This window comes from Protopterus annectens, chromosome 2.part1 (assembly GCF_019279795.1).
Source record: "Protopterus annectens isolate FY-2018-M chromosome 2.part1, PAN1.0, whole genome shotgun sequence".
NCBI lineage: Eukaryota > Metazoa > Chordata > Ceratodontiformes > Protopteridae > Protopterus > Protopterus annectens.
In genome coordinates, this window is record NC_056729.1 from 72,793,660 (window position 1) to 72,820,355 (window position 26,696).

Genomic DNA, 26,696 nt, shown 5'->3' on the forward strand with positions numbered 1-26,696 from the left:
CAATAATACTCGGCAAGCTAATAATATCAAAAAGAGAACAAATGTCTTAATTAAATTGCTGTGGAAAATTATACTTGTATCGCCGGTAATCCGAACCAGGTAATATCCAAAAAGAGAGAAGACTGGTGGAATAAAACAACCATCCAGGCGTCCCCAGCGCGAAAAGAAGACTGCAACTGCAACCAAACCGACCAAATATCACGCACGTAGGACTGGCGTGCTCGGTCCCAAAGAAGCAAAAACATCAAACCAAAAACGGACCAGCACGTGCAGGATGATGGTAATAATATTTATTGCTGCATCATAGCACAAAAAATCTTGTCAACATAGGTAAAAACCTATGCTGAAGCAAACCGGTTTCGGCTATTGCTAGCCTTTCTCAATGCCAGAATAAGATAAAATAGAAACATCCACCATATTAGACCCTTTTTATAGTCCCACTCTTAAAGAGATATGACCCGCATTTAAAGTGAGTATATTGTAATGCAATACAAAACTGAAAGTTGTAATTCAAAGTGGAAAGGGATAATAATGAAACAGGAGGCAAATTCAAGAAATAAGGACATAGTGAGATTTTGGACGCAGATTGTTAAAATAGAATAACAACAGTCACACAGACTATTATATTTATAAAGTAGCAAGACTAAGCCAACATGAGAATGAAGGAAAAGAGATTTTGCCAATAGGAATTACTGCAATTAGAGATATTGAGAATAGGCAAGAGGGGGTGGAATTTACTGCAGAAAACTGGCAAAAGGAACTAAGGTATAAGGAGCAAATATCTAGAGAAGCAAAGGTAACAGAATGGAAAGAAGCCAAGAAGACATTTGGACTGTAGACTAAAGACTACTTTCCATATCAGGGACTGATACCTGGCAAAGAGAAGGGGACAGGGGAATCCCAAGTTAAATAAATACCTGTTCTGGTAGAGTTTTTAACCGAATCTAGAACAGAAGATGCCGTTAAAAAAGGGGTAATTAGTAGGGTATATAAAATGCTGCACAATAACTGCAGGAATCAATTGGAGGGGGGTTAAACGATTAGGACGAGAGACCGAATAAACAATTTGAAAGGAAACAATGGAAGGGCATATGTATGGCTCCCAAATATGAAACAAAGTCACGAAGATTTAGGATTTTTGCTTGAAAGTATGTGCATAGATATTTTTATACCTCAAGCAGAATTCCAAGAATTTTTTCCTCAGACTGATGGCAAATGTTGGAGGTGTGATAGGTAAGAAAGAGGTAACGCAACATAGGTTTGGAACTGTAATGAGCTGGCAGACTTTTAAAATTCCCTACAGAGTACTCTCTCAGAAATACTGCATGATCAAATGGGTGTAACTAAGGAAATTATTGTTTTCAGCTGGGATACATACCTGAATTGCCTAGACACAGTAAGGTCTTGGTAAGTTTAATTCTGGTGGTTGCCAAAAAAGCAATTACTAGGAAATGGAAATCAAAGTCTAAACCACCTGTATTTGAAGCAGTGAATACTGTAACACAGATAAAAGAACTGGAAGTAGGATCTTTAGAAAAGAGTAGGAGCAAATTACATAGGAAAAAGTGGAAACTGTGTGAACAACACATGCAGAATAAAGCTTTGGAGGAGGAATTAGGTTTAAGGGAAGGTAAGAACTGATCTATTTATGTAATGCTGAATTAATGATGTTGTTGTGTCTTTCGGCTTTTCCCGGTTAGGGGTCGCCACAGCGGAACTCCGGTCCGCTAATGATTGGCAGTAGATTTTTTACGTGCCGAGTTACCAGCCCTGATGCACAACCTTCAACGAAGGTACACCCATTCACGCATGTCTCCACACAGAAGACGGTCTAGCTGAGAATTGAACAGGACAACGGCTTACTGTGAGGCGACAACGCTACTGCAGCACCGATAAATATACAAAAGAATATATGTGATGTACATTTGCAACTGGGAATATAATAATATAGTTTGTTTTATTTTATATAAATGCATGCTTGTCTATGCCTTAAGAGATAATTCAATAAAGCCGTTGAAAACAAAAAAGATGAGAGCGTGGGCTGTGACATCCAACCCAAGAATTTACCTGCAGTTGATGCCCTACCACGTTAGCAAAGTCAAAGGTATAGCGATCAATCCAAAAAGTCAATGAGGAAGTCATTCTCAAAATCTTTTCCAGAGAGTTATTGATCCTAGAATCAGGGATCTTTGCTAACTTGCCCAATGCCTAACTTATGAGAGAGGACTGGAAGTAGGGAAGGTGAAACTGATAAATTTGGGAGCCCTGAGGCTTAAAGTGGCAGAAAAGAAGAAATTTAGCAAACCTGTCCACAGCCTTCAACTCCCCACCCAATAAAGAGTGTGGCAATGTGCTGGAATTCCTAAGTGCCATGCTGAACTAACAGGACCATCCCTGGGATGACTGCAGAGCATGGCAAGCCACTCAGCTGGGAGCTTGTATGGGACCAGTGCCATTAAAGACACTGAAAACCCATGGTATGGTTACTCAAAACTAGCGTCTTTCATGGCAGACTACAGTAAAGAGATGATCCATGCCTCCTCATCCTTCTTCCCAAAACACTAGTTTTAGCCTCTCCCTGGGTGAAGAGAGAGAGAGAGAGAGCAGCACAAGGTCAAATGTCATCTGACAGTCAGTAAGTGAAGGAATACCCACAAGAAAAAGATGGAAAGAGGACTACGGCTAATCTGAAAAGGACGTTGTGAACCCAAGATCTTCCCCAAAGAAAGGTATACTCTGGGTGTGTGGAGACAGTGTGCTAAAAGCAGGAAAGGAATCACTGTCGTCTGTTCCACAGATAGTGAACCTGGTCCCATATTTTTTTCATGATGGGGTGGAGGGTTTGGAAAGTAAGTGGAAGCATTCACCAAGCACCCAAATTCTGAGGGGGTTGTTATGTAACAATATCACATTAGACAATGAGTGGGAAGGAAAATGCTTGCCAATATGTGGCCAAGAACTAGACAGTGTAGAGAGGTATATGGTTGCCTGCATTTCCCTCTCTCTCTTTTTCTTTCTCAGATGAGTCTTTAACTATGGGGGAGGCAAGAAAAGCAGATTCCTCAAATACAAGTTCTTCCTCATAGCCTGTACTAAGGGGAAACAATGACCCCAGTTTGTACGATACTACTGGAAGCCACATGTGGAACTGCCGTAGGTACAGCACTACACCTCTAAAGCTCACTTTCAAGATGTCTCCGGGGTGATGGTGGGGAGGAGGGTGTTTCTCCCTCTACTTCTTCAGAAGATGACAGAAATTTGGTCTCTGAGTAGCTGTGGGAAAGGTCAAAGCCAGCAAAGAAGCGAAAGTAATGACAAAGGTAGAATTAAAACTTACAGGAGGCCTTGATCACTGTCAGGCCTCCTGATCCCTTATCGCGTCAGTATTCTATGACCTCTGTCTGGAATCCAATTTTTTGTGCGAGTGGGACTTAGTCCAGAGCCTATCTCATTTACTAGCTTGTTCATCTACTCACATTTAGTAAAATTAATCTTGGCTTTACATTCTCATTTTGAACTTGTACAGCAGTTTGTTCAGAGTGCCACAATAATCTCTAGATACAAAACATGACTTTTTTCAGAATTAAACTTATAACTCTAAAAATGTGGGTGCAGTCATGTGTCTGTACAATCTTGTTCTACACTGTACTGACCTTTATGACTGAGAAATACATCTGTCCTGCTTCGCTTCCTGGATACCTAAGCTTCTCTCATAATTCACTAAAGTAATCAAAAGTTCACTAGGGATGCTGATATGTCAGAATTTTATTGTAAGCCACATTAGGTCTAGTGCTTAATCCACCTACCAACCATCTTCCATGTACAGACATTCATTTTTCTGCCATTTGCTTCAGAACTGCCTTACCTTCTACCGTGAGTTGTAGGCATAATTGTTCGTTCATTCATTGTCTTTTTTATACCATCATATTTTGCTCAGTTCTCGTCTTCTTTAATAGATCTTAAAGCTCCTTTACTTTGACTTCCTTTTGAATAAGCATTTCTTAACGACTATAAAAGGGCTTCCCCTCCCCAAAAGAGCTGTTGTGTCCTTACTTAAAACCTTTGCTATTATTTTCTCTCTTCTTTCTACCATTTAAATATTTCAGAACACACCACTGTCCTGTTCCTTCTACATTTCATGAACCCAACATATTTTCACCTGAACTTTTCACTTTTTCAGAACTACTCTGCCTTATTATTTTTACCTGTACACAGGCTTCATACATTGCTTCAGGCACAATGGCCATTTCAATGTTCCCCTTGTTGTAGCCCTACTCCCTGCTCCGAGTAGAGTATTTTCCTTGGAATCTCTCCATTCTGTCAGCATTTCAGCTGCCTGAAGCTAGTGACCTTGCCATGGAATAGCTCAGCACTGAGATTCTGACTACTGGAAATGTTTTGGTGGTCATTTATACCCAGCAGGGTAACTACTACTAAATCTCTGCTCCTGCACACTGCAACCACCATATTTGAAAGTAACAGGTCCATAACTCCTTCATATGAGCAGATTCCCAAGGCAGTGCATCTTTCTTCTCACTTTGCAACCACTTTTTACTTACATTTCCAGAGCAGGAGACATTCTCAGGAAATGCAACTTCTAATCCAATACTGAAACAAATATTCAGGTGTTGTAGTGTGCAAACACTACTTCAGCAAAAAAGTGAACTGCTATGGATTCTATTGAAGCATGTACCTTGACTGCCAACATACTAAGGATACAAGTACTGCAGAAACGGGTTAAAAAAACACCTATAAGGTAAAGGAGCCACAAGACATACTCCTGCATCCACTGACTAAATAGATAAAATGCATAATTTCAGCTTACTGCAGTAGTTAGGTAAAACAGACTTTAAACCCCTGACACTGCAACACTGTTGACAGTTCAAATTCACATACATCTGGGGTTAATCAGCAAAATGGCTAATCCAACAGGTAGTCTCATTTCTTCCCCTCAAACAATTTAAAATAATGTTCAATTGGTAATGATGATGATATAACAAAGAAACACATTCATTTACCACCAGTTCACTTTAATGGAACCACACAACCCACTCAAAATGCAGTGTAATGGAAATAAAACAATCAAAGCTATGTACTGTGCATAGTATTGGGCAATGTAAGCCCAAAGGGTCAGGTGCCTTAAGGCTCCAGGTATGTAGTAAAATCTGTACAATATAAACTCTTCCTGTCTTTGTAGTTATGAAAGTGAGTACTTCTTCTTCTTTCGGCTTTTCCCGGTTAGGGGTCGCCACAACGGAATTCCGGTCCGCTAATGAATGGCAGTAGATTTTTGCAGTGCCGAGGTTCCAGCTCGACGCCCAACCTTCAATGAAGGCACGTCCATTCACGCATGTCTTTTGAACACCACTCAACCGCGGGGAGGACATGCAGACACCACACAGAAGGCGCTCCAGCCTTGAATCGAACGGGAGAACCTCTTGCTGTGAGTAGTTATGAAAGTGAGTACTAATTTCTTTTAAACAGCTTATAACCAAATTTCTTTTATCAGCAAAACAGAGAAAAAAAAGTTATTCTCTGAAGGTGATACATGCCTTTACATAAATGAAAAGCACATTTCAGTCTCTCTATTACTAACAAATGATACTGCACTTATGACTTTCACTCACTAACGGATACTAATCATAATGGAGGTGCAGAGAAGCTAATGCATCTCTCGGTAAGCAGCAGCCATAAGCCAGACAACCAATCCACTAATCCTGGATGGATGTCACACAAAAGGTGGACAGACACAGACACACAGATACACACACACACACCTAAAAGCATTTTACAGGATCACCAGTTCACTTAAAAACATGTCTTTGTAAGGAGAGAGGAAACCAGAGCACCTAAAAAAAACAAGCAAAAAATGACTCTGGGAGGATATGAAGACACTGCAAAGACAGCACCCCAGCCAGAGCCCAAACTGAAGAGAAAACAGCTAGAAGACACCACTGCTAGCCAGGAAAGCAGTGTACCACTGACTTGTGATGTTATCTAGGGACACGTACATGTTAGTTTTACATCATAAAATTACTGAAACTAAAATTAATCACTCAACTTTAGAAACAGTTTTCTTGAGAATGCTGGTATCAAAATGCTCAAATGTTCTCTGTAGGGTTACGACTTAAAAATGGCACTTTTGCAAAGAACCACAATGTTTCACTTAGCCACTTTATAAAGCAGCACCCTGAAGATGCTGTTCTGAAAATTTGAGAAGAACAGTGAAGATATAACCATCTAATAAGACCCTCAGTGACTTCAGTGCAAACATGGAGCTCCGCTTAGATTCAAAGCAGAACTTAACAGTTCACCACAAAGGATGATAATGTCTTAACAGTACAATGAGACAACTCTGGTGCAGAACTGTGTGGTACGTTGGCAAATACATGTGTACAGGTGCTGTGGGAACAGCTGCAAGTGAACATTTTTAACCATATATGTCTGCATAAGAATACCTTTCCAGAAGCTGGTAGACAGGGCACCGCATCTGCCAATGTTACTGTATGGGGGCAACTGGACAATGAAGGATAGGGTAAATCTCCCCGTGTACTAAAATACTATAAAAGCAAATTGGACACTGAAGGATAAGGTAAACCCCAACAGTACTAAGACATTAACTGCTGAAAGTAAGCTTGCTTTACTTTTAAATTTGTTGTATGGTGGGGCTGTACTGATTATAAGTGGTATGACCGGCACTATAAAGGTACTGGCTACAGTTCAGGTAGCCAAAACATTTTGTTTACAGAGTAATGTAGAATGGAAATCAAACAACCATATATAGTGATGGCTATCTATACTTCTGAATCTGTTCTTGTGCAATGACTTTGCCAGATTAGTCTATATTTTCTATACCAGCACCCATCAATACACGGCAATACTCACTCATGACCAAAAATTGATGGAACAGAAAATTTAAAAGAATTCTGGGACCCACAACTGTAGGAAACATATGATGGCTGGGTCACTGCCCTATATTTTCTTGTAACTTTTGTTTTTGACCTTCCCAAGTCCCTTTTAGCATTCCTGAGGATAAAGATCCCTGCCTTCATATTAAGCTGGCTCTTTACCTAATAGCATTTTCTCTCCCCCTCTCATATGTACATACTGGCACAAAGAAAGAGATGCCCAGGTTACAGCACGAAAGCTGAGATCTCTGCCTAGGGATGGCCCTTCTTCATCAATAAGTGTATTGTAGAATTTGCAGCTCTGGTCACCCCCCTCCCCCCACCATGATGCATCTCAGAATATGGCAATGACAGTGTACTATGCTGCTAGCAATGTGAACCTCATTTTTTTAAAACTCGGTAACAGAGTGCACACAACTGTGTACTGCAGCTACAATTTTGCAGACTTGCTTTTCCGATAACATTCAATGCCAGCAAATACAATAATGGACTGATAAAAATGGCTGTAGTTATGTAACCCCAGTTAGACACCAATCTGCAAAGGGCAGATGTTCAGGATCTGGCACAATAAGTACTGGCTGAGTTCTTTCAGCAAGCAAAATATGTTAAGAGTAACTACAGCCCTTCATAAAGTTAAGGTTCAGGAAAAGGGACCACAACAAACCTGTGATATCAGACAGGAATCTCCGAATTCAGAATCATCTCCACTGGCAATCTTGCTTAATATCACTCCAGTGGCACTATAATGTCAACGATGTATGTTCTGTTCTTTTAATAATATGTTACCTCTCTTTTCCTATAAAAGTGCCAACGCAAAATGCCAAGATTCTTCTCTCCCAATCAGGTGTCTCAAAACAGACCTTGACAGTGCACAGCAGTGCTCAATTACTAATGATGTGAGTACTTTTGTGTGGGTACTTTTTTTAAATTCAACAATACAGAGATAATCTTGGCTTTCACAGGCATCTTAAAATGCTGTATTTTGCTTTATGCCACATCTCCACCTTAAAAGTTGTGTGTTTGTGCTTTGAAATTCTTCACTGTTGAGAACTGTAATGCAGGATATCACAGCAACAGTCAGGACCTTAATCCCCCCCCCCCCCATCCCAGCCCTGGTCAGAGAAGTAAGGTTTGTAGTAATATTTGCTACCCTAAAATATCCACAGCACTGTTATAACAGGAACATATGCTCCATCTTACAGAATGGAGATGCTCCAGAAAGAAAATCATTGCTAAATGATGATTTCTAGAATTACAAGTAAATTACTTCTTTGTCCCTATAAACTAAAATACAAAATGCCATAGCTCCAGGTGGTACCCCCACCCATGTCATAGCTCCAATCAAAGTAAAATTTGAGTATTTCAGTATATCATCTATTACCACAGGGTTACCTTCACAGTGTGTAGGTGTGTGTGTGTGTGTGTGTGTGTGTGTGTGTGTGTGTGTGTACAAGTTTCCATTATGTAGGGCCCTATTTTTAACATGAGGTGGTTACAAGTACTGTAGGAAGTTAAAGATCCCCAGAGAACTATTATTACATTTCTAATTATAACTTAATGATGTGATCATTAAATTATCGCAGCAAATATTAGTTGTCATGTTCTAATAATGACCAATGTATGTGAGATAATTTAATGATGGCAGGTGCTACGGAAAAGATGTTAACTTCAATCTTTCTTCCTCAACTTCCAGTCTCAGAACTTCTGAGATCTCACTTTCTGTAATTAGCTGCCCTGACACTGTTTCAGCTTATGGAAGGCATGCATTGTATTCACTACCTTGTTCGTGTACTGGGATCTGTGAGAAAACAGTTACTGCCAGGGAGAGGGTCACGGCTTTGCAAGTTTACAAACCATCTCTTTAACCTTAGTGGAATTATGCATGCATACTGCCATAGGCTCTGGCAGGAAAGCAGCAAACTGATATAATATGCTATCCTGGCTACTTGGGGCTTCAGCCATCGAAGTACAGTACAAATCAAGTCAGCTTTAACAAAAAAGAGAATGTTATGTCATGAATGACTTCATGGTTGCTGTATGTAGAGAATTCTGATCAAGGATACAAAACAGAATATTAAAATACATACTGCACCAATGGCTTGCCTTAAATTCCACTATGAAAGTAGGTGAAACAAATAAAACCCAAATGTTTCACAGACAGACAATTAAAAAATGTAGGGTTTTGAACTTAAATAATGCCCATCAGAAATCCTTTTACATCTTAGTTTTAGGTGGTAAGACAAATTAAATGAAATGTGCTGGTACAATTACATACCATTGTTTTTACTAAAACAAATATCCACATGCATAACAACCTGTAGGCAAAACTACTGCAGTTGTTTCAGATGGTTAAGGCTACGAGTTGTGGTTCCTGTGGTGCAGGGTTCAATTTGCTCAGCCCTCGTTTACACCTACTGTGTGACCCTGAGCAGGTCACACACAGGCATTTCTCCCGGGTTTCCCATGAAAAGGAGCTGTGTGTCAAGTGGGCCTATGTGCTTAACAAATGGGTATTATTATTACTATTAAAATAGAAATGTTTGTGGAAGTAGATTGCAGTATGCCAGAAAAAGAAAACTGAATACTATCACTGCAAAAACTTTTGCACACATACTTACCATTGTGTCCAACTTTTGGTAATTTCTTCAGATGTCAGATCTACTAACACCTGAAAGCAAATAGAAAATATTACTGCTTACTAATCTTTTTTTTAATGAAATGACAATATCTTACAGAAATACACCACTGTAAAGGGCAGTATAAGAAAGGTTGCATACATATTCATACCTACAAGTACAATTATGGAGTATATCATGTCATTTTAACAAATAAATACAGTGAAAAAAAAAGGATAATGGATGTATTTTATTTTATTTGTGTTGCTGACCAGGTTGTCAGGCTGGGTTAAGATTAATTTTGAATAATAACCTAGGAAGAAAATCTCCACAAACATATTAAGATGCCAAACAATTATCTGAATGACAATAAGATGCATTAAAAATACACATTACTAGCAAAATTAACACACTAAGTCAACAATACACTATCACAACATTAGACTAATGGATAAATAATGCCAGTTAGAAATCCCTTTACATCTTAGTTTTAGGTGGTCAGATAAATTAAATGAAGCGTACTGGTACAACTAAATACTGTTTTTACTACAACAGATATCCACATGCATGACAACCTGTAGGCAAAACTACTGGCAAACAGGTAGACTAATGCAATTCCTGGACAAGCAGAGTACAACAAATAAAACCTTGACTGTATAACAAATATAGTGACATTGATTAAAATTATTTTCATGTGCATGGACGGCCCCTGATTACTCTCAAAAAATATCTAAACTATATCCTGGTTCAGCACTGCTACAGAGTGAGGCTCAACCTTAACAGTGCTTAGAGGGATGCTTAACAATTGTTAAGCACCTCCTATGCATTGCTAGGGTCAAGTCAGCATACAGCGCTGACCAGTAAATAGCAGCAACACAGCATGAAATGGCTTTGTTACAACTCCCTTTTTTCTGCCTACTGTCTGCTAAAGTTCACCCATTAGTTTGGGTACATGTGCTTCCCTCAGACAAGGAACATTTGAGGACATCAACCACCTTCCCACTGCTTTACTATCGTTCAAAGGTGGAGCAACACATTGCATTTTTTTTTACTTTATTTTTTGACTAACTAGTAGTACATGGAGAAGATAAAATCTCCATGCACTACAAACAATTATGGTCGTATCTCCAATCATAATGAAGAATTGTGCTCTGTCAAAATGGATGCCAAGATTTACCTCCCAAGCTTCACTCTCAAGGTGAATTTCTTGTCATCTATGTCTCAAACACAGGCGACCCTATCATAATCATCTATGTTATAAAGAGCTGGAGGGCAGTTCTAAACTCTACTGTTATGTCTGACAAAATAGGGCCAACTTCAAAATTTGTTTACAAAATGAGGAAGAAATATTTTAAAAATTGCTGGCAAATGATACATGATTTTATCCTGTAACTTTGCACAAAAAGAGATGACAACATGTGGTTCTTACCCTTGATGCAGGTTTACATATGAATCAACAAACAGTAATTTCATCATATTCTAAATCAGTTTCATGCTGTGGGAAATTTAATTGAAATAGTAAGGTTGTAGTGTATGCTGCCTGTTGTCTCATGTCCAGCTTTTTATGATGGTATGACTGAGAGATCTTTATGATCTACAATTTATGAGCACACAACTTCCATAAAGAAAAATTATCTTAATCATGCACTGCATAGACCAGGTAAGGGTTGTTTAAATTTTAAGAAATTTCTAGAGAAAGTGTCAATATCTGTATGGGGTAGTTGGGAAAGTAGATTAGAATACCGTGAGTTTTTGAATTACCACATGCTTCTTAGTAGAGTTTTGAAGCTTAGTTATAACAGTTAACGACACATATCACATGCAATTTCCCATTGTTAAAGTATTTGCTTAAATAATCTGTGACTGACACAACTGTAACACTGACAGCATAACTAAGACCAGTCTTATGTAAAGGCAAAGCGGGCAACCACCTAGGGCCCCATGCTTGTAGAGGCACACTTTGCCAATTTATTTATTTACTTATTAGAGTAATATTGTTTTACTAAAAAATAAATCCAGTGTCCCTACAAGGGAAAAAGAAAAATGTATCCCCAGCACAGCAGACACTTCAGAGGGACCAGTGCTCCAGTTGACATAACAGTATATCAATGACCACAAGGCCTGTTCCAAGCCTAGCTATGCATCCCAAATCTCTGACAAGTCATTGTAAATTTGATAAGTGTAAGTGGGGGGTTCAGAAATGAAACATTTGCAAGCAGGGGCCTGGAAGATGAACCATTTACAGGCTGCCTGTGTCCATCAGAGACAATGATGCCAAACCACAGATGAATGTCCTGCTCCCCATCTAACTGTACACATTACACTTGAATTGGGTTAGGGAGGAAATCTGCTTCACATGGATGGGGAGCCTCGTCCACAGAAATGGTTTGTCTTAGGGACACACACCTGTCTCATCAGCATGTCATATTTTATCACAGGCAAGGTTTAAGTTTTTAGAACAAATAATTCTGGTGCAGTTTGTTTTGTGGATAAGCAGGAGTTCCATCACATCAGGATAAGTTAACGTCATCTTAAATGTTGCAAAGTCAATGGAGTACAGACCTCACAAAATACAAATGCAGGCAAGAAGACACCTAAAGGAGTCTGGATTTGATTTTTTTTCCATATTTGAATACTGAGGAACAGAGGAGAGGCAGGGACTGAATTCTAAACAGAGAGGAATGAAATGAAGTGGTGCTGGTGGTGACAAAAATGTTAATAACTATTATAGCAATAACCCAAGGCTGGATGTGGGTAATGCTGGATTTACCCATGGTTGGAGTGGTCTGGTCACAATGGGGAAGCCAGTCACTACCTGGCTTAGCAGGACTACTGTGCATTAGTGATAAACAAGATGGACTAATTAACTGGAAGCCTGATATGCAATGACAGAACAGGTGTAATTGCTGTGGCTATTCTCTGTGGAGAAAACATACTAGCTGTTTGCTACTGTTAGCTTATTAGATTGGTTTTGCAGGACTAATGTAATTGTGTGAAGCAACATGCAATACTTTAACATGTGACAACTGCTTGGAACAGAGGTGAAATACATTACACAGTCATCCTCTTTTACTACAATCAGACATCTGAATTTTATATAGAAGCGGTTATAACTGCTTAGAAAATAGACAAACTGTACATCAATACACTCACTGGAAAATGTATGTTCTCCAGCAGGGTATTAATGTACAAGTAATGCCTGGTGAAAAACAAGTCTGCTGCTTCACGGTAGCATATCAAGCTGTTGTGGAGCTCAGACTGGAAAAAAAAAATAACGTCCGCCATTATTTTACACTTAAGTAGTTTTTCTGCTGTTTAGCGAGTGTAAAATGTAAAAAAAAAAGAGAGATACTGTGTGTGTGTGTCTGTGAAATCAACACAGTTAGACAGTAGAGAGAAAGAGCGATCGTGTGTCACTGAATGCAGTGGAGACTGTTTATAAATGTGTGAGACAGAGAGAGTAAGAGCGATTTTGTGTGTGTGTGAGGAGACTGTATGTGTAAGAGAGAGAGAGTGAGAGCAATGTTGTGTGACTGAATGCCTGTATGAAAGCAGCAGAGACTGCGTGTGACAGATTGAGACAGAGCGAGACCGATGTTGTGTGAGTGAATGCGTGCATACATGCAGAGGAGAATGTGTGTGTTTATGTATGTGTGTGTGACAGCAGAATAGACTGTGTATGTGTGTATGAGAATGAGAGAGAATGGGCTCTATGTAAAATTGTTTTTTACTTACTTATTTTTTAAGCACTATATTATTTAGTTCATGTATTTTTGATGTAAAATGCTTCCTCCAACACAATTAGCATATACTACAGCAAGTTTAAAACATTAGGTAGAGGAATTATTTTACATTAAAAATATGTAAAAAAATAATATAGTACTAAAAAAAAAAAAAAAGGCAAGTAAAACAACAATTTTGCAGCAAGCCCATTTTCTAAGCACAATAATGCCCTCCAGAGTGTGTGTTAATGTGAAATGAACACCCTTCCAGAGGTGTACAGGCCCTATGCCTGCAGAGACGGGCTTCATAACACCCTTGGGTGGGTGTTAATGACACATTAACCCACACCCTGTCAGGCATTATTGCTTGCTTGGTGAGGGTTGTCTGAATGAAAGTAACTGACCGTTATCACTTCCTCTGTTTAACGGTCAACTCTCAGGAAAAAGTAAGTAAATTCAATGAATAAGTAAGTAAATAAATAAAGGAAAAATACATTACAAATACCCTTAGTTTTAAAACAGCTAATGATTGTGGGTACAGCCATCAATTTGAAGCAACTGTTTTTATCTGTAGGGGGTAAACTTTGTACTTAAATGTACATAACTGTTTGTGCTTGTTGCAAGATAAAAGTGTATGGAGGAGGCTACTAAAATCTATTTACCTTTTTGTGTTTCACTGAAACAAAAAGTCTTGAAAAATATGACAAATGCTCAAATGGAGATGAGAAGAACCAATTGCATGAGAGATCTGTCTGTCAACCATTATTAGTGTGTGTATGTAAGCTAAAAGTTTGAAATTAACACTCAAAAGAACTGCCGTGTACTATAGGTAGGACTAACATCTTGCTATAATAACAGCTATTCTGTCCAAATTTGCATGGAATGTAAATGGACATATGGGTAATAAACAAAAAGCAAACAACAATGAATTATATTATGAAACATAGGGCAAAAATAGCAATATGCAGAAGACACATTTGGATAAAAATGAGCATGCGAATTTGACCCAAAAAATGGGGGGGATATCAGAGTGGACATTGGATGGCATATCAAGGAGAAAGGAAAAGGAGAGTGATAACTGTTATTACTACAGGGGCTCCAACACTGACAGAAGAGGAGAAAAAAGACAATAAAAATTTGTGGCAGTAAGGGGTTATTTGCATGGCATGAGGATTATGTTGGTATGTATTTATATTCTACCAAAAACTGCTACTACAAAACTTAAGAGAATTTTGGGAGAAACAGTCAACTTTCAACAGAAATATTACTTATGGTAGGGACTGCAACTTGATTTGCAATAATGACAATGTGTCATGAGACGTAAACAGAAAAAATAACAAGAGAGAGTAGATTTCTGAAATAAATGAGAATATCTGGTGTGGAAGATATGAATTTAGCTGTAGGAATTCAGACAGAACTGTCATATTATTCTCCAAGGTACAATAACTTGGCTAGCCTGAATAGAAATTGTATTTCACAGGAACATATGCATTTAATTGACAACTCTGACACACATCCAATAACCATTTTAGATCATGGACCAATAAAAGGTATAAAAAATACAGGGTAATGAATGAATAAGTAAGCACTTTTCCACCTACCTGTTAAAAAGGAAGGAATTTAAGAAATGGGTAGTGGAAATTATTCAAGAGTTACTAGGGAAGAGAGAAATTTCTTCAGAAGGAATAGCTAGTGAGTGGGATAGAATGTAAATGGGCTTTAAAAATAGGGTAGGAATAAAAGAGAAAGAGATATGGTTAAGAAATAATAGGAATTATTTAGAGGGGCTGACAAAGTACTGCAGAATACATTGAATCACACAGAACAAGAAGAGGGACAACTGCAGAACGCTAAAGAGAAAATAAAGTAGTATTTAGATAATATGCATCAGTTTAAAATGATTGCTGTAAAGCAACTGTTTTTTTTTTTTTTTTTTTGGGATAACTCCAGAGTACAAAAACGTTTAGTGCAGCGACTTAGGCAAAAGAAAGCAGTAAAGGTTGCAGCTAAATTTAGGGAGGCTATGGCAAGAAAATAACCAGAGATCCTATAGAGGTATTAGAGATATTTTAGAAATTTTACGCACATTTGTATAAAGAGGAGGAATGTGGAAACCAAGAAAGAGCACAAATGGAAATATTTATGGAAGATTTAATTACTCCATGATAAGAGGAAGATGAGGCTCAAAAACTAATGGCTAAGACAGGAAGAGATGACAAAAACAGTGATGTATTATCAATCTACATGGAAGTCACCAGGAACAGATGGTATTCCCATGGAAATTTGGAAATTAGGAGGGAAGAAAGTTATAATGATCTGCAGGATTTTGTTTAATACCTTTTTATATGTAGGAGATGCACCAGCATCTATCCAGAGTGCAACAATCCATCAGATCCAGCCTCATATAGACCCATTTCAATTTTAAACCATGACTATCAAATGTTTATGTCTATACTAGCTAAAAGGATGGCAAAGGTGTTGCAAAAATTCACAGATATGAATCAACACAGTTTTATGGAAGGAAGGCAAACACTTGTCAGCATTACTAGAACAGTGATGATCCAGACGGATGCAGAATGTAAGAAAATGCCAATGTTGTTGGTGCAGAGAAAGCATTCGAAAGGGTAAGCTGGGATGTTATAAGTAGAGCAAAGGAAGCATTTGCATTCCCAGATACAACAATAAGGTTAATTAGGACAATGTGTGAAGGATCAGAGGCAAGAATTAAAGTAGGAGGTATCCTTCTCAGATGAGTTGTGTTTTAACACAGCAAACCAAGCAGTGGTGTTCTGCTTCTCCTTTGTTACTTTCTTTAAATTTAGAGCCACTGGCAATGAAAATATGGGAGCCAGAAATTGAAGGTACAACTAGTATGATAATCAAGAAAATTTGGCTTTTTTTGCACATGATATTATGTTGTACATGATAAAGCCAGAAAAAGACACATCAATGTTGTTGAACATTGAGGGAGTTTTAAGTCTTTTCAAGATATAAAATGAATGAAGATAAAACAAAGACTACAGCCTTTAAAATTATGAAGCCACTCATGACTTGGTTTAGCAATATCCACAAATATTGCGACGTGAAAAGATGAAGTATTTAGGAGTATGGATTAAAAAGGCTTTAGTTGTGACAGCTAAAGATACGTGGGAAGAGACTAAACAGAAGGTAATACAAAATGTGAGAAACTGTAAGCTCTTATTTATGGATATTTTGGAGTAAGATACAAGTAATGAAAATGTTTTTAGTCCCTTTAGTTTTATATACAGGTCAGGCATATTTTATAAACCAGATGAAAAGTTGTGGACATTAAGTAATAAAGAGTTGAGGTAATTTATCTGGGAGGGAAACAGGGCAAGAGTTTAGTGGAGTAAGTTGAACCTCCCAACAGAAATAGGTGGGTTAGGATTATTTGATTTGAAAGGATATTTTAGAGGTACACATTTAAGGCTCATATACATAACATAAGCAGAAGGTTTTAATTCAAAGTGGAAAGGGATTGTGATGAAGTGGGGGGAGCATCACAAAATAATAGGAAGTGGGGTTCTGGATGCAGATCCTTAAGGAAAATAACAACCACCATCCAGAATATTATATTCATAAAGCTATAGAAAGTATTCTAGGGACTAAACCAAAATGTGGAGAAAGGAAATGTTGTCAATAGGTATGACTGCAAGTAGGAGTATAGAAAACAAGGGGTTGGGTTGGAATTTACTGGAGAAAACTGGGAAAGGAACCAATGTACTGAGAGCAAATAACTACAGAGGGAAAGGAAACAAAGTGGGATGAGACCGAGAAGAATTATGAACTCCATGTTAAAGACTGCATTCCCTATCTGGGACTGATATGAAGGCATAGGCAAAGGGATAGGGCTCTGGATTTTTTAATCAAATCTAAAACAGAAGTTGCTGTTAAAAAGGAAGTACTTTAGTAGACATATAAAATATTACACAACAACTATGAGAATCAAACAGAGGAGTTTAGAAAAGATTGAGAAGAGAGTCTGGAAAAACAATTTACAATGTAATAACTGGAGGGCATATGTATGGATGCCAAGTATGCAACAAAATCCAGAAGGTTTAAGATTTTTGCTTTGTCTACATACATATTTTTATACCCCAAGTATACTTCAAAGATTTTTTCCTCAGATAGATAACAAAAGTTGGGGATGTGATTGGGAATGAAGGAGGTTACTAGCTGGGAAGATTTTTTGGAGGGTGTAATAAGTTGGCAGATTTAAAATAATTACTTACAGAGTACTCTGTCAGAATCACTGGGACAAAGCATCTGAATTACCTAGACAAAGTAAGGCCTTATTAAATTTAATTTTGTTGCCTCCCAAAAAAGCAACTACAAGAAAATTAAAATCAAAATCTAAACCAACTGTATTAGAAGTGCTGAGTGTTCTAAAATAGATAAAAGAACTGGAAGAATGATCTTTAGAAAAGGGAAGGAGCAAATTGCATAGACATAAATGGAATTTGTGGGAACAGGAAGAGTGAGGGCTTAAGGGAAGGCATGATTTGAGTGGTTTATGTAATGTTGGACTGAAAAACAGTTGTTATACAGAAAGAGAAAGTGTACAATGTGTGTAAATGGAACAATGTTATTTTTGTTTCTTTTCTATTAATGTATGTGTACCCATGTCTTAAGTGACATTTTAATAAAGGTATTTAAAAAAATATCTGTCAAAGTATTTTGTAAGGACTTTTTAAAATCTTCCACCTCATTACTTTCATCAAAATATATTCCCAATTACCTTTCTCTCTTCCTCATTACATCTCCAATATTTACTTATTTACCTGAGAAAAAATACTGTGAAGCCTACTACTCAAACACTCCCATGCAAAACTCCTAAACCTTCTGGACTTTGCAAGATACTTGGAAGCCCTACATAATTATTCTCACATTTTCCTTTGTAAATTTATCTTTCTATTCTCTTCTCCCAATCTTTTCTAATGTCATCTGAGTGATTCTTATAGTTATCATGCATAATGTTACATCATCTAATAATTACCCTGTTTTAAAATATCTTTTGTTCTGAACTGGTCCTTTACTTAGCACTACCATATTCCTTTCTATATGCTTATACTCTGCTACTAATCCATGATAGGGAAGACCATCTCTAAACTGCAGTCCAAACCCCTGATCAGCCTCATCCCACTCTGTTTCCCTCCTAAGTTATTTGCTCACAATACCTTCACTCCTTTGCTAACTTCCTCTGGTAAATTCCAGTCTCTTCTTCCCTATTTTCTATACACCAACTTGCAAACATCTCTATAGGTAAAATGTCCGTTCTTCATTCCTGTGCTTCCATAGTTCTTAGGACATTTTTTGGCTTCCTTATGAATATAATATTCAACAACAGTTGTTACTATTTGTCTTAAGAACTTGCATCCAAAATCCCAATTTTTCTATCTCTTGAACTCCCCTCCAATTTCATCATGATTTTCCATTTTGATTTCTAACTTTTGCTTAAGTTACCTACAGTAATGTTCAGTAAGGGGGTAGGATAGTTGTGCCCTCTGGGCCTCTTTTTCTGTTTAAAATCTTTGTTAAATTATCAAATTTTAAACTTGCATTATAGCATCACACACACATTCATAGGAAAGAAAACAAACCGTTTTTCATCATCAAGCACAGCCTATCAAAGAGGAACAATCCCTCTTAATTCTTGCCTGTGACTTTTCCATCCTCCTTATTAACCCTATCCAGGGAATGCAAATTCTAATATTGCCCTATTTAAAACAAATCCTATTTGACTGTACAGAATACCTTCTCTACATCGAGTGGTGTTTTCTTACATGTTGCTACTTTCTGGACTACTATTTATTAATGTGAAATATTTGCCTCCCATTCACAGAACCACACTGATCCATATCTATCAGTTTTGGTAACACCTTTGCCATTACCTTAGCTAATATACAAATAAACACTTTATAATCATGGTTTTAAATCAAAATATGTATGTATATATGAAGTTTATAATTATGGTTTAAAATCAAAATGGGTCTATATGAAGCTGGATCTGAAGGGTCTTTACCACCTTTGGGTAATACAGCCATAACTTGCTTCCAAGATGATTGTACTTAAACCAGCCCACTTTTAAAATATTGTTTAACAAAACCTTCTAGATCGGTAACACTCTTCCCTTCTAACTTCCGAACGTCCTCAGGAATACTATGTATTCTTGGAGACCCCTCCTTGCTGAGTGACTATACATTTCTGTTTTTATTTCACCTCTCACTGTCAATACAATTAAACATTGAGTCTCTTCCTCCTCTAACCTTGGCAAAACTAACTCTTCCACAGATACTTCCTGTATGTGCCTTTTCTTGTTTCCTATTCCTCTACTTGAAACAATTTTTCATAAAATTAATGGAAATATCTGCAATACCTTTACGGGATCTCTGGTTAATTTTCTTGCCACATACCCCTTCAGTCTGGCTACAACTCTCGATTTTCTCTTCCCTAAGTTGTTGAACTCCAGAGCAGTTATCAAAAATAGTTGCTTAACAGCAACTTTTATAAACACCTCCCTATTGCTCAAATACTCCATCATTCTCCCTTTAGCAGTCTGTAGTTGTTCCTCTTCTTGTGAAAGTGTAATTCACCTTGTCATGCAATACTTGAACCTTTGCCAACCCCTCTAAATAATTCCTATTACTTCTTTCCCATATCTTTCTCTCGTATAGCTACCATACTTTAGAATTCCCTTTTCATTTTAAGCCACTCACTAGCTAGGCCTTCTAAAGTAATTTCGATCTTCCCTACCAATTCTCCAGTTGTCCGTTCTTTAGATTCCTTTTTAACAGACAGGCAGGAAAGTACCGATATCTCATTTGCCATCATCACCCTACGCCATGTTAGTTTCTATTGCTGCATGATCTGATATGGTTATTGAGTGAGGCTGAAAGCTCTCAATTAAATACACATTGTCCTGTGAAATATAATTTCTATCCAATCTAGCCCAGTTAATGTACCTTGAGAAATACATAAATTCTGAGTTCCTTCTATTGAATTTACATCTTCCATATCAAATATTCTCAAATAATTCCTTCAGAAATCTACCCTCTTTTGTTATATTTATCTTTATCGTCTAGGTTCCCAGATTCATCCTCACTATTGCAGATCAGTTTCCAGTCCCAACCCATATATAATAATTCTTGATGAAAGCTCACTTCTTCCAAAGTTCTGATAAGCTCCACAACAGTAGTTTTATGTGGAATAAAAATACATGTTAGTGCAATCCTCCTCCCCTAACAGTAACTCCTTAAAACACAAATCTACCCATTAATACCCTGTTTTAAATCTACCCATTAATACCCTGTTTTTCTTTTTCAGTTATAAATGGGCCTCTCTTACAATCACCATTCATACTCCTCTCTTTCATTGTCTGTGATATTCTGTTGAATGTCCAATCTGAAATCCTTTTTTATTTTCAAATTCACATGTTTATTTCTATCAAAGTGCACCTTCTGTAATATTGCCATTTGTACCCTCCACCTCTTAGTATAACTTAATACTCTTGCTTTTTGTCTATACCTGTAAGGTCCATTTCCATTCCATGCCAACACTGACAAAGTAGACATGCTAATAAAAAGCTATTACACCCACATATTATACATGATAATTATTCTGAATATTATGTTTCCATCTTAGAGCTTACATGCTCACACACTAATGACGAGCAGGCTAATCTTGTATGCATTTAATTTTTCTCATCTCTATTTCAATCCATGTAACATTTTCTTGGAATTTTTGCTGCCATAAGAACACCCATGAAACAAACAAAATAAATTAAAAAAAATCCATTCAACTCACAGCAAATACACAAAACTATTCACATTCCTCAAAAAATGAAGTCTGCCCTCTAAATAGGACCAACTGTCCAAAAATTAGCGCATCCCCATGTAATAAGTTTACCCATGTTAATATGCATATTAGAAACTGTGTTCCCAGTTGTTCAGATTGCTCTTATCTTATCTCTATTCCTTTCCAAGTTGTGAACAACTTGAAGGCCTTCAGTAAACATTAACCTTTAGCTCTAAGAAAAAAGTATATTAGCTAGCCTTAAATAAACAAACCAGATTATGTGTGAATGTACTTAATGCTTTGAAGTATTAATGCTGCTAGGTAGATAACTAATTATACAACTTTTCACTTCCCACAGTTTCATAGCAAAGCTTGATCTGTACCTACAGAAGGAATCAAGCTTATAGTGAATTGTAAAAAGTACATACAGAAGACTAATAAGCAGCTTCTGGAATACTTCTAGAATCACCCACCCTTTCCAAAAAGCTAAAGATGAAGCCAAGGCCTTGAAAGAATGGGCCTTGACCCCACCTGGAATAGTTTTGTTATTGTGAATATAATAAAAGGTAATAGCCTCAGACAACCATTTGGAAATAGTCTGTTTTGACATGGGTCGTCCCTTCCTACCTTCACAAGAAATGAACAATTGATCTGAAACATTTAGTTCTGTCAAGATAGTACCAGAGTTGTCTGTGGATATCCAAGACATGGAGTATCCTTTCTCCGTAATTTTTAGGTTCAGGAAAGAAATTGGGGAGATGGACACTTTGGCTTAAAGTAAACTTGGATATTGATTTAGGCAAAAAAAGAAGGATTAATTCTCAAAGAAACTCTGTCCTTATACTTATAGAAAATGACATAGGCTTGACTCACCCTAACAGCTTGCAACTCAGAAACCCTTCTTGCAGAGGTCAGAGTTATACGTAAAACTGTTTTTCATGTTAAGAACTTTCACTAAAACAGAATTAAGACCCCCAAGGCGGGGTTACTAGTTTTCTTGGAGGCCTCATACGCAAAACTACTTTCAAAAACATTTTGACATGATACTGCATTGAAAGAGGAATATCCATGCACAGACATGTTAAAACAGCTGACACCATGATAGAGGAACAAAAAAGGCCATAGGACATTAACTCAAAAAATATTGCAAAACCAGAGAACAACTACCTTTGCAATAGTGCTGGTTATGTTTATATTTTTAATATGTGATGCCCCTGCACTGGCCCAGTAATCAAAGAGCCTCAATCCTCACTACTAGCACCAGTGAGTGACATGCACATTGGGAGGATGACAAGTATACACACAGTAAAGTACAATTTCCCTTAAGAGCACACAGAGATCACAGTTAGTCTGGGGCTGGTTTCTCCCTCTATCTCCAGATGCCCAATAAGACTCCCCATTGGCACAGCTATAGAGTTGAGCCCTTAGCCACGTTTCCAAGCGAAGTCCTCCAAGCACTCTCTCTGTCCAACCAGTGCTTCATGTCCCTGCCCAAGTAGCTCACAAACACACACACACAGACACACACACACACACACACACACACACACACACACACACACACACACACACACACACACACACACACACACACACACACACTTTGAGATTTGATTTATGCACAAACATACACCTGGGAAAGGCTGGCACAGGTTTACCAGTTATGCCGCCTTCTGCCCAGACCATAAGGTAGCTAGCACTGCCACCAGAACCCCTTATCAGCTACTTTAAGGCCTTTCCCAAAGGGTGACCAATCTTACTGTGCAATGTTACTATTATCCAAATGGTAAGTGTGACCATGACCAAGGCTATTTAGGAGTGGTCTATACAGTGTCACCAAATACAAATGCAAGTACACAAAGACCTTAAATATCTCTGAACAAACCAGCCACAATTAAAAGGTTTAAACATATTTAATCATAAATAATAAAAGAACAAGACAATATTCAATATCTCAGCACAGTGACTACAGAGTTCATAATCAAAGGAAATGTTTTAAAACAACATTGCAGGACAGTCTCAGATAAATACAGAAAACATCTAAACTTATCTTTACTATATTCCTATCTATATCCAAGTGAGATCACTGTACTCTAGCTACTGGCAAATGTAGATGAGAAGTGCTGAATGGATGTTTTCAGATCCAAAGACAAATACAAAAAGCTATACAAAATTAAGATGTTTGTTCCAACTAGAAAACCTTTTCCATTTAATATATGATTCTCTTGTAGCAGGCTTTTTTGCCTCCATTAGCACTTGCTGCATGACCTCAGTAAACAGATGCCTGAAAGGAATTAAGTCCCCATCATCGAGGCAGTCAACTGAAGATGACTGATGTTGGGGTGTATCAAACAACCTTTTCTTTTGTGAGTAGATTCACTTAGTGAGGAAGCTTGTGGTAAATGCCCCTGGCCATTTCCAAAAGAAGGGATAACCACGGTTGCCTAGGTCAGAACAGACTCACCACAATGATCTTATGGGATTTCCTTCTGAATCTTCAGAAGTACCTTAGATATTAGTGGAAAAGCATATAGGAAAATTCTTGACCAAGGAAAGGAAAAGGCATCTGTCTTACAGGCCTTCTTGCAGGGAGTTCTGCAACATAATCTTTCCAGTTGATTGCTCAGAATGGAGGCAAAGAGGTCTACTTGAGGAACACTCCACAGAGGGATCAAATATTGGAAGACCTACCTCAAATCTAGTTTCCATTCATGGGGGTCTGTCCTGATCTTACTCACTCAGCTTGTCTGCCACACAGTTTTGCTCTGACAAAATGTAGGATGCCTGTAGAGTGAGATTGTGCTGTGAAGCTATATCCCAAGCTAATTCGGCTAGTCTACAGAGGAGGTACAACCTGGTTTTCCCTTGCTTGTTCATGTACCATACGACTGCAGTATTGCCTGTAACCCCTTTAAGAGTTCCTAGGGTCCAAAGATGGTTTGGAAAGTTGAGTGCCTTGATTAGGGTAAGTATCGCCTTGATATATATATATATATATATATATATATATATATATATATATATATATATATATGTGTGTGTGTGTGTGTGTGTGTGTGTATATGTATATATATATATATATATATATATATATATATATATATATATATATAAATATATATATATATATATATGAACTTGCCTTTGTCCTTGGTGTCCTACACCCCCCTACACTTTTATTGCTTTGAAACTGCCCCCCAGGCAAAGTCTGAAGCATCTGTGGTAAGAATAGGAGACTTAAGGATATCTGTTGTCTCCACCAATGATTTCTCTCGACAAACCCAAACACTGGAATTTGAAAAGATGAAGGGTGTTGATACTGAGATGAAAGAAATTTCAGATACCACTGTATCTTTCTCAAGTGGAGTCTTGGCAAGGCTATCATGAGGATCATATATGCTATGAGGTTGAAAATCCTGAAGTATTCCCTCACGCTGACAGAAGTCTGTGTGTAAAACCTTGTTTGTTTTTTTTTTGTTTTTTCCCAAAAAAAAAACTCTCACTCAAGAGTTTCCTAACACTTTGAAAAAAGACTCTGCAAAGACAAGCAAGTCATCTAAATATGGAAAACTGTGGATATCCTGTAGACTGCAATGAGCTATAACCGGAGCTAGACACTTTGCGAACACACTTGGTGCAGTGGAGAGTCCAAAGGGTAAGGCACAGAACTGTTAATGTGATCCAGATACACAAAACCTAAAGAAACATCTTAAGTCTTGATGAATACGGAAGTGATGATAAGCACCATTTAAGTCTACTGTTACCAGGAAAATTGAAAGAGGAAGAAGAAATAACATTTTGGGAAGTGACATCATTTTGAATTTCAGCACTATCTAAAACAGACTTTGGAAAGAAAGATCCAGAACTGATCTTCAATCATTTTCTTTCTTTCTTTGGCACTACAAACATCCTTGAATAAAACCCTTCCTCACCCGAGAAGGAGGAACTGGTTCCATCACTCCTTGGTACAGCATGTGATAAAGAAGAGGTGGAAACAAAAGATGTCGGAACCAGAGGATGAGTAACGACCCCTTGGAAATTTAGGAATTTGTTTGTACAGCCATCTGCAATCTTGATGAATGATTTTCAGAACCCAATTAGACCTTCTGGAAAGAAAGGGCCCCAGTTGGAGGGGATCACAAGATCTTTTGAACAGTCATTCAGACTTGTTGGGACAGTCCTTGGTTTTGGGACGTTCAAGACTTCTTTTTGAACACATTTGCCATTTCTTCTTAAATATCTGTTTACCTAAATTTTGTTGAGGCTGTTTATTCTGTTTTTTTTTTTTTTTGCCAAAACTGAATGGGGAGATAGAAAATCACTTGGGCAATTTGGAAAAGGAAGGCTGAAAAATCTGAGAGATTCCCTGGATCAGCTTGCCTCTTGCATCACACTTTTTCATCACCTTTGCAGCAGAAGGATCAAACACTAAATTGCTATCCAAGGAAGAATTTAAAATCTCATTTTTATCATCAGCTGGGTGGTTCTGAGAATGTTGCCATGCAAACTTCCTCAAAACAGAACCGATGGTCCTAACCATGGATGAAATATCAACAGAGCTATACACACATACTGCAAACATTGAATACTGACCTGTGCAATAGAAGAAACTAAGCTATTTAAAGCAGATTTTTTCTTACACAAAAAAGTGCAGATAAAACATTCCTCATACTTTCACAGTTTGTCATAAAGAACTTCAACATATGAGCCTGACAATTCAAAATTTTGATCATCAAAAGTGCAGAAGTATAACTTTTTCCCCATATCTGTCAATAATTATCAGCAGTGGGATCAACTAAAGCTAGGTCTGGCTTGGGAACAGTGTAGTAAAATTTAAAAGACCAAGGAAATTTATACATCCTATCTGCCTTTTAAGGGGAGCTGGCAGACTATCAGGAAAACTGAAGGCCGTAACACATCCTCTAAACCAGACAGAATACAAGGAATGAGTGTGGGTTTTGGAAAACCCTTCTGTAACAACTCACAGTATTTTCTGAGACTGAGAAACATCACTTATTTTCTACAGAAAACACTGGCACTTTGTTGAAATAGTCCAGAGAAAGAGAATCCCCACGGGAAAAATCAGAAACTAAGCTTTCCTCTAAGTCTGGATCAGTAAGCTGAGGAAAACCCCCTGTATCCATCCTGACATCCTCCTGTTCAGATTCAGAGTCTTGAATCTTTTCAGGAAAAGAGGAACCCCTCTTTCTTTTACCAGAAACTACTTTATACAAAGGATCAATAGCCTGAATTAAACCCTGAAATTGACCCAGTAAACTACCCCTATCCAAAGAAATTTGAGGAGTAAATACATACTTGGTTTTCTGCTTTTTTTTGACAGGAAGAATGAGGCCAAGCATGTTATTAATGGCTTTTGCTGCTTCCCTAGGGATGGGCACAGCATTCTGACCCAAAAGGGAAACCTTCCCTGTTTCCTCTCCCAGGACTGACCAGAGTGTCTCTCCTTTGCCCAAGGAGGGGACATCAACAGCCGCAGAGCATGGGTGACTAACCCCTAATCCATAGTGGCTGTAGGTGCTACACCATAGGGATCCAGGGTAGAAGATGAGAGGTCTGAGGTACAATTAATGACCACAGCAGAAATCCCATCTGCGACTGGGCTGAGGCAAATTGCT

General features: G+C 37.9%; 1 protein-coding gene across 1 annotated transcript in view; it reads right to left on the reverse strand.

Annotated features, from left to right (window-relative positions):
- ESYT2 (extended synaptotagmin 2) overlaps positions 1 to 26,696 on the reverse strand; it is an 813,806-nt gene that overhangs the window by 25,002 nt on the left and 762,108 nt on the right. The window contains exon 17 of the mRNA XM_044063428.1: positions 9,527 to 9,576. Coding sequence (XP_043919363.1) covers positions 9,527 to 9,576 — 50 coding nt within the window. The remainder of the gene's footprint in view (positions 1 to 9,526; positions 9,577 to 26,696) is intronic.